We start from the raw sequence: 9,044 nt of genomic DNA, 5'->3' as shown, positions 1-9,044 counted from the left end.
GTCTGCTCCTCACCCTGCACAGGATGAGCTTGTCCTGTGTCTGCTCCTCACCCTGTGCAGATGAGCTTGTCCTGGTGTCTGCTCCTCACCCTGTGCAGATGAGCTTGTCCTGGTGTCTGCTCCTCACCCTGCCAGGTGAGCTTGTCCTGTGTCTGCCCTCAACCCTGCACAGGATGAGCTTGTCCCTGGGTACTGCCTACCACACCCTGTGCAGGATGAGTTTGTTCAGGGCTCTGCTCCTCACCCTGTGCAGGATGAGTTTGTTCAGGGCTCTGCTCCTCACCCTCTGCAGGATGAATTTGTTCAAGGCTCTGCTCCTCACCCTGTGCAGGATGAATTTGTTCAAGGCTCTGCTCCTCACCTTCTGCAGGGTGAGTTTGTCCAGGGCTCTGCTCCTCACCCTGTGTTGAGGAGGCTCCAGCTTGGTGTGGTGGGGGACAAGGCAGAAATGACACAGCCTGGCCAATTTCCACAAGACCAGCTTTAATATCAGTCCATGGAAGAATGAGGAGAAAGCACAGAATCCATTAAATGGGAGTGGGGGAAATAGAATAAAAAAGAAAAAAAAAAAAGAGAAAGAAATCCCTTTAAAGAAAAAAAAAAAAACAAAAAGAACTCACCCCAAAATCCCACCAACCCCCGCCACCCACCCCCGCTGTGACCCCTCCCCAAACCACAGGACACGACCATTCCAGGCACAGGAGATGGAAGAGCATCAGTTGAGAGGTTGGCGGGGAGATGGATCCAACTCAAAAGCTGGCCCCCTCTCCAGGGATGCTCACCTGGAGGTGGGGATTGGTAGTGTTGATGAAGCCCCAGTGGTGACCTGGCCTTGCTGGGTGGGACCCAGGCTTGCAGCATAAGAATCATCACAGCCTGACACAAGGACAAGAACAAGACAAAGAAGAAAAAAAAAGAATCCAAGAGCTGGGGACTTTTTGTTTCTTTATTCTATTTCAGCCTACGACGTTAGTAATGGTTGGGATGGCTGGGCCCAAGAGGTCCTTCTGGTAGTGAAAATCAGAGACTGCAAAGAGGAACAGAGCTGATCAAGACAGACAGGAACAACCTGGATGTCAGCAAAAGACCTGCATGCAAGGGGGGAGTGGGGTTTGTTTTTTTTGGGGTGCTATCACAGATGTGAAACATTTGGGCTTCGTGTTTGGGTTTTTTTTGGTTGGTTGGTTGGTTTGTTGTTGGTTGTTGGTTGGTTGTTGGTTGGTTTGTGGTTGTGCTGGTTTTGTGGTTGTGTTTGGGTGGTTGCTGTGGTTGGTGGTTGGTTGGTGGTTGGTTGGTGGGGTTTGGTGTGTTTGGTTGGTGTTGGTTGGTTGGTTGGTTGTTTTGGTGGTGTTGGGTGATTGTTTGGTTGGTTTGGTTGGTTTGTTTTGTTTGGTGTTGGTTGGTTGTTGGTGTTTGGTTGGTGTTTGGTTGGTGTTTGGTTGTGTTGGGTGGTTGGTTTGTGTTTGGTGTTTGGTTGGGTTTGTGTTTGAGTTGTGTGTTGGTTGGTTGGTTGGTGTTTGGTTGGGGTTTGTTGGTGTTGGTTGTGTTGGTGTTTGGTTGTGTTGGTTGGTTGTTGGTGTTTTGGTTGGGTTTTGTTGGTGTTGTGGTGGTTGGTGTTTGGTTGTTGTTGTGTTTGGTGTTGGTTGGTTTGGTGTTTGGTTGGTGTTGTTGGGTTGGTGGTTTGTTGTGTGTTGTGGTTGGGTGTTTGGTTTGTGTGGTTGGTGTTGGTTGGCTGTTGTGGTTGTTTGGTTGGTGTTGGTTGGTTGGTGTTTGGTTGTGTGTTTGTTGTGGTGTTTGTTGTGTGTTGGTGTTTGGTTGGGTTGGTTGGTTTGGTGTTGTGTTGGTGTTTGTTGCTGTTTTGTTTTGTGTTGGTTTGGTTGGTGTGTTTGGTGCTTGATTGGGTTGTTGGTTGGTGTTTGGTTGGTGTTTGTTGGTTGGTTGATGTTTGGTGTTGGTTGGTTGGTGGTTTGGTCTGGTGTTGGTTGTTTGGTTGGGTGGTGGTTGGTTGGTGTTGGGTTGGTGTTGGTGGTTGGTTGGTGTTTGGTGTTGGTTGGTTGGTGTTTGGTTGGTGTTTGTTGGTTGGATTGTGTTGGTGGTGGTTGGTTTGCTGTTTGGTTGGTGTTGGTTGGGTTGGGTTGAGGGGTGGGGGTTGGATGGTGTTGGTTGGTGTTGGTTGGTTGGTTGTGTGTTTGTGTTGGTGGGGTGCGGGTGGGGGGGGGGGATTGGTTGGTGATCTGGTGGTGGTTGGGGGGTGGTATGTTGGTGTTGGGTGGTGGGGTGGATTGTGTGTTGGTGGTTGTGTTGTGGGTGGTGTGGGGGTGGGGTGCTGTTGGGTTGGTGTTTGGTGGGTGGTTGGTGGTGGGGTGGGTTGGTTGGATTGGTGTGTGGTTGGTGTTGGGGGTTGGTTGGCTGTTTGGGGTTGGTGTGTGATTGTGTGGGTGTTTGGTGTGTTTGGTTGGTGTTGGGGTGGGGTGGGGTTGGGTGGATGTGGGGGGGGGGGGGGTTGTGTGTTGGGGTTGTTTGGGTGGGGGGTTGGTGTGGGGTGTGGGGTTGTTTGGTTGGTGTTGTTGGGGTTGTTGGTGTTTGGTGTTGGTGGTGGTGTTGGTTGGTTGTTGGTTGTGTTGGGGTTGGTTGGTGTTTTGTGGGGTGGTGGGTGTGGTGGGGGGGGGGGGGGGGGGGGGGGTGGGGGGGGGGGTGGGGGGTGGGGGGGGGGGGGGGGGGTGGGGGGGGTGGGGGGGGGGGGGGGGGGGGGGGGGGGGGGGGGGGGGGGGGGTGGGGGGGGGGGGGGGGGGGTGGGGGGGGGGGGGGGGGTGGGGGGATGGGGGGGGGGGGGGGGGGGGGGGGGGGGGGGGGGGGTGGGGGGGGGGGGGGGGGGGGGGGGGGGGGGGGGGGTGGGGGGGGGGGTGGGGGGGGGGGGGGGGGGGGGTGGGGTGGGGGGTGGGGGGTGGGGTGGGGGGGGGGGGGGGGGGGGAGGGGGGGGGGGGGGGGGGGGGGAGGGGTTTATTTGTTGGGGTGTGGGGGGGGTGGGTGTGGGGGGGGTGGGTGGGGTTGTGTGTGTGTGTGTGGTTGGTGGGGGTGTGTGGGGATAGGTGGGGGAGTGGGGGTGGGGGGGGAGGGGGGGGGGTTGGGGGGTTGGGGGTGGGGGGGGTGGGTTGTGGGGTGTTGGGTGGGGGGTTGTGGAGTTTAGGGGTGGGGGGGGGGGGGGGGGGGGGGTGGGGGTGTGGGGGTTTGGGGTGGGGGGGGGGGGGGAGGGGGGGGGGGTGAGGGGGAGGGGGGGAGGAGGGTGGTGTGGGGGGGGGTGGGTGTGGGGTGAGGGGGGTAGGGGGGTGGGGGGGGGGGGGGGGGGGGGGGGGGGGTGGGGGGGGGGGGAGGGGGGTGGTGGGGTGTGGGTTAAGGGGGGGAGGTGGTTTGGGTGGTTGTTGTGTATGGATAATGGGGTGTGGGAGTGAGGAGGGGTTTGATGAGAATATTTTTTGAGGGTGGGAGGGGGGATGATTGGGAGGATGGTTGTATTGGGGGGGGGGAATTGTTGAATTTGGTGAAGGGGATGATTGGTTTGGGGGAATGATGAGTGTTGGGAGGAGTAAGAGATGGAGAGAAGGAGTTAATAGAGGATTGAAGGGGAATGGGGGGAGAAAATGGGATTGTTTATGTGGTAAGAGGTGGTGTGAATTGGTGTGATATTGGTTGGGGGGGTAGGGTGATGAGAAAAGTTTGTGTAGTTGAAAGGGGGGGGTGGGGTTGTGTTGAGGTGTGGTGAGGTGATTGGGAAGGATTGTGAGTGGGGGGGGATTGGTGGGAATAGAGGGGGGGGGGGATATGTGTTAATTGGTATTGGTGGATTTAGGTGTTATTTTGGGATGAGATAATGTGGGTTTATGAGGGATGGTGGAGGATTAAAGGTATGGAGGAATGGGGGGGGTGAGAAGGAGAGGTGTGAGTGGAATTAAAAATAAGGGTGGATGGAAGGGGATGTAGAAAAGGGGGGTTGGAGAAGGATGGGTGGGGTAAGGTGGTAGAGGTGGAGGGGATAAGATTGAGTAGGTGTAGGGTGAGGTTAGGGGGTTAGAGGGTAGAAGGAAGGGGGAGTAATTTATGATGGAAGGGTGGTATAGATAGGAATAGAGTTATAGGATGAGATAAGATGAAGTTAAATTGTTGGGGGTGGTGGATAGATTTAGATGAATGAGAATTAAAAAGGAATGATGGTATAAGAAATAATAAATGGAGATTAAGATGAATAAGAAGGTTATAAGAAGTTGATGAATATAAGAAAGATTAAGGGAATGGAGAAAATAAAGATAGAGTTTGGGAGGAAGATGAGAATAGAGATGAGAAAAAAGAATAGATTTGAATGAAAGTGAAGGATAGAATCAAGGGAAATTGAAAAGAAGATGAGAAAGTTAAAAGGATAGGTAGGGAGATAGTTAGAGAAAGTGAGAGAGAGGATATTATGGATATTATAAAATTAGAAAGATGATAGGAGAATGAAGGGGGTGGGGAAGAGTAAAGAGAATATGAGGATGGGGGAGGGTTTTTATATTTGAAGAATGAAATATGATAGTAAAGTAGAAATAGGGTGGGGAGGATGGGTAGGTGAAAAGAAATATTTTTAGAGTGGATTGTTTGAGGAGGGGATATGAGTTAATTTATTGTGAGTTGATAAGGGATAAGATAATTGAGAATGGTATAGAGTGGGAAGTTATAAATGTTAGGGGGGGGATGGGGGGGGGAGGATGATATTAAGATAGAAATATTAAGGGCTGTTGAATAGGTTAGTGAAAGAAGAGGGTATAGAGATGGGGAAGGAAAGGGAGGGATGATGGAGATATAGGAAGTAGGTATAGTTTATAAGGAATTGGGAGAGATATGTTGGGAGAAGTAGAGTTGTTATGATTATTGGTTTAGTTGGGGAAATGAAAAAAGGAGAATTTGATTTAGATTTGTTGATATGGATGAAAAAAGAATTTATGAAAAAGAATAAAATAGGGGGATAAAAGTGTTAAGATTTATTTTTAATAAAAATATAGGCAAATAAGGAGATTGAAAGAATAAAGGGTATTGGTGAATGAGAATAAAAAATGAAATGGGGTGGTAGTGGTTGGTAAGATGCAAGGAAGAATAGTAGAATTAGGAAAGGATGGATAATATATAGTAAATGGTGATAATGGGGAAAGGGGGGGGGGTTGAGAGAATATAATGTGTTAAGAATATTAAGAGAGGGGAATGAAGGAGAAGGAAAGAATAAAATATAATATTTAGTAGGGATAAGAAAGGATTGGTTAAGAAAGTAATGGGGGAAAGGAAAAGGAAGGGAAGTGGTAATAGTATGTGGAAGGAAAATAAGAGGAGGATTGAAGATGGAGAGTTTATTTTTGTTATGAAGTGGGGAAATTATATTAAGAATATTGGTTTGTTTTTGATTATAGATGGTTGGAAAATTGTGGTGGGTGAATGTAGATGGGTGGTTTTTTTTTTTTTTTTTGAGGGTTTTTGAAAATTTGGGATTTATAGGGTTGAGATATGGAATATGTTTGAAAAATATGGTGAAATTAATTTAGGGGGGGGAATGATGATATTATTAAAATAAAAGTGGGAGGGTTAGAGAGGAAGATAATGATATGAGAGGGGTTATTTGTTTTTAGTTTTAAAAAATTGTAAGTTAGAGAGGGGGTGGGATGGTTTGAGAATATAAATGGAAAAAATAAGAGTTAGTTAGTATGGTGGTGGATGGGGATATGGTTTAAGGGGATAGGGGGGAAATAAAATAAGGATGATTGGGAGGATAAAGAAATACAAAAAATTGAGGTAGATGTTGTGTTTAGGGTTGGTAAAAGTGTGGGTGTAGTATAATGTATGAAAAATGAGGAAGACTTGGATAATGGTTTTATATATAGGAATGTAATTAATAAATGGAAGTAAGAATTTAATGGAATAGAAATAATAAAAGATAGGGAATATGAAAATATTGAATGGAAATTAAATGGTAGATATGGTTGTTGATATATTTAATGTGTTGGGGGGTATTTAGAGAGGAGAGGGGTTATTATTTTGGAGGATGGAGTTTTTTAGAGTGTATGGAGGGGAAGGAATGTGTTTAGAATTTTTAGGGTTAGGGGTGAGTGATGGGTGTATGTAGTTGGTGTTTGAGTTTGTGTGGATTAGGTGGTTTTTGGAGGAAAATGTTGGGTTAAGGTTGGGGAATTGGGGTAAAATGAAAGTGGGGTTAATAGTGTGTAGAGAATAAGTGTGGTGGAAGAATGATGGGGGTTAGGGAGTGAAGGGGGAAAAGGAAGTAATGGGAAGGGGTGAGTGGGTGATTGAAATGATGGGGGAAGATTAATAAGAAAGGTAAGGAATGGAAAAATAAAGGGATTTTAGGGGAAGATTGATTGATTTTGAGAGAAGGAAATTGGGTAAATGGATTTTTAATGGGGGGAAGAGATGAAAGGAAAGATAAGGGGGGAATTTAAGAAGAGGGATAAGTGGGGTAAAAAGATGTAGAATGAGAAGAGTTGGATAATGTAAGGAGATGGAGAATAGGTTATAAAAATAGAAAGAGGGAAGAAGGGTAATTGGTGGAGAATTGAAAAGTTGTGGGGGGGGTAATAATAGTTAAAAAGAATATAGAAATGAAGGAATGTGGAAGAATTAGGGGTGATGTAGAATGGGGGGGGTGAAGGAGATAAGGGGAAGGATTAAAATGGAGTTGATAGAGAGGATAGGTGATTGAATGGGAATGAGTTTATAATTGGGTTAGGAGGTAGGGGTGGGGGGTAATAGAAAATTGGGTAGAGTATGGAGTATGGAATGTAAAGGGGGGTGGAGGAAGGGTGAAGAAGGGATGGGAGATTGGGTGGGAATTTGAAAAGGAATTAAGGGTTATGGAATGTGGGGGTGGGTGTGGAAGTGGATAATAAATTTTGGGGGTTTTATTTGGTGGGTAAATTTAATATTTGAGGAGTTAATGATTGTATGAATGGTTGGTAAGGGAGAATAGTTTTAGGGAGAAAGGAGTTGTAATGATGAGTTAAGTTGGTTTTTTAAGTTTAGGATGAGTTTAATGAGGATGTGATGATATAGGATTAAAATTTAAATTTTAAATTTTTGGAAATTTAATGGGGATGGGTTGGTTTGGGTTGGTGTTTGGTGGTTATAAAAATTAAGGTTTTAAAATAAGAATTTTTGATTGTAGAGGGTGGTTTAATGAGATTAGGCGGAGAGGGAGGTGAAAATGGAGGGGTAAGGTGTTTTAATGTTTTGTTGGGAATTGGAGGGAGGTTGATAAAAGAGTATGTAGATGGTGGTGGGGGGAGGTTGGTAAGATTAATGATGGGAATAAAAAAAGAATGATTATAAGAAGTTAATAAGATGGGAGATCAAGATGAATGAAAGAAGGTTATAAAATTGGGTTATAATATAAAGAAAAGGGATTAATTAATGGGAAAAAATAAGATGTGATTTTGGTTAGGTTGAAATTTAATTATGTAGGGGGGGGTTGGGGGTAAGATTTTGAAGAAATGGGTATTGGAAAAGAAATGAGTATAAAAAAAATTAAATAGGGGGGAATAAGGAAGATGAATAAGGAAGGTGATAAGAATTATAGAATATGGAGAAGTTATAAAGTTTGTATGAAGAAGAGAGGGATGGGAATGAGGGTAGGGAAAATTTAGGGGGGGTGATTGTATTTAGATTAGGAGAGGGGATTTTAATAAATGAATGAGGAGGGAGAAAAAAAGCAAAAGGCTGCCACTGCTGGGGGGTCTACAGGACCTCTGCTGTGGGTGACCCTAAGACAGAGACAGAAGAAAGAGGAATGAAGCTGCCTGGGGGCAAAGAGCTGGGGCTGAGGCCTGGGGAAGGATGAGACTCTGCCCAAAGCCCACAGTGCCCTGGGAGCAAGGGTCATGCAAGGTCATGCAAATAAAGAGGCTTCATCACCAGCATCCTCCTGCTCCTCCTCCTCACTGCAGCACTCTTGGGGAACCCACACCTGGTGCAGAAGGGCTCACAGCAGGTACCCTGTGCAGAGCTGCCAGTGTGGGGTGGTGTGGGGGCACCCAAAGGGCTGTGGGATGCTCTGCTCCCCTCAGTGTCCCCATCCTGGGGCAGGCTCACCAAGTCCAGCCCTCTGGCATGACCTGGATTCTGCCTTCAAAGGAAGGTGCTGATCACTCCCTGCACCCCAGGAGGGATCTAGGCACTTGGGGTGGCACCTGGGGATGGCTGCAGGGCTCAGCATGGGCACAGAGCAGGCTTGATTCTCCTGACTGAACCTCTCCACCTTCAAACCCAGTGGGTCCCAAGCACCCACATCTCTAGCTGGCACCCACAAAGCATGACCAAGTGTGAGGTTCAGCAAGCCAACAACTCCTCCACCTTCTCCATCATGCTGTGGGCCACCAGCCAAAGGCAAAGAGCTCAGGGTCCTGGCTGGCCTGGATTTGGAGCATGTAAGGGGGGGATGGGTAGATGGCTTTAAGAACTGTCCTCCTCCACACACTGCTCTTCCAGCACCACAGAGAGCATCCATCACCCACTTGGCCCAGGGGCTTCCAAATGACAGGGCCCTGGCAGCATGCAGAGGTGGAGCAGCTCATGTTGACCCTGCACAGGTGACCAGCTGTGCTCCCAGGGCCACCCCTGGGACAGCTTGGTGTTGGAAGACAACCAAGGAAGCATGCTGGCCAGGAAGGGGACTGCACCTTGCTGGGATTCCCAAGGCAATGCACCTAAGCTGTGCATGCCCAGCCCCTGCCTGGCCCACAGCCACAGCCAGAGCCCAGCACAGGCTCACCCAAGCCTCCAAACTGCAGCCCTGAGCTCTCCTTACCAAGTAAGGCTGCCACTTCGTAGGCTTTCTTCTGCTCAATTGTCTCATAGTTGAGTGCCTCAAAAAATATGTCCAGCACAAGAATATTCTCTCTGTAGGAAGAGGACAACAGCATCAGCCAGCAGCAGCCTTGGGTGCTTTGGGACAAGAGAAAATCATGGGGCTTTGGGGATTTATCCCTCCCCCCTCTCCTGACTGTTCTCTTTCTGGG

General features: G+C 47.9%; 1 protein-coding gene across 1 annotated transcript in view; it reads right to left on the bottom strand.

Moving 5' to 3' along the window:
- LOC128978530 (acid-sensing ion channel 2) overlaps positions 1 to 9,044 on the bottom strand; it is a 718,961-nt gene that overhangs the window by 17,696 nt on the left and 692,221 nt on the right. Inside the window, exon 7 of the mRNA XM_054396471.1 lies at positions 8,834 to 8,925. Coding sequence (XP_054252446.1) covers positions 8,834 to 8,925 — 92 coding nt within the window. The remainder of the gene's footprint in view (positions 1 to 8,833; positions 8,926 to 9,044) is intronic.

The sequence above is a fragment of the Indicator indicator genome, chromosome 37 (genome assembly GCF_027791375.1).
Source record: "Indicator indicator isolate 239-I01 chromosome 37, UM_Iind_1.1, whole genome shotgun sequence".
Taxonomy (NCBI): domain Eukaryota; kingdom Metazoa; phylum Chordata; class Aves; order Piciformes; family Indicatoridae; genus Indicator; species Indicator indicator.
This window is presented reverse-complemented; position numbering and strand designations above follow the sequence as displayed.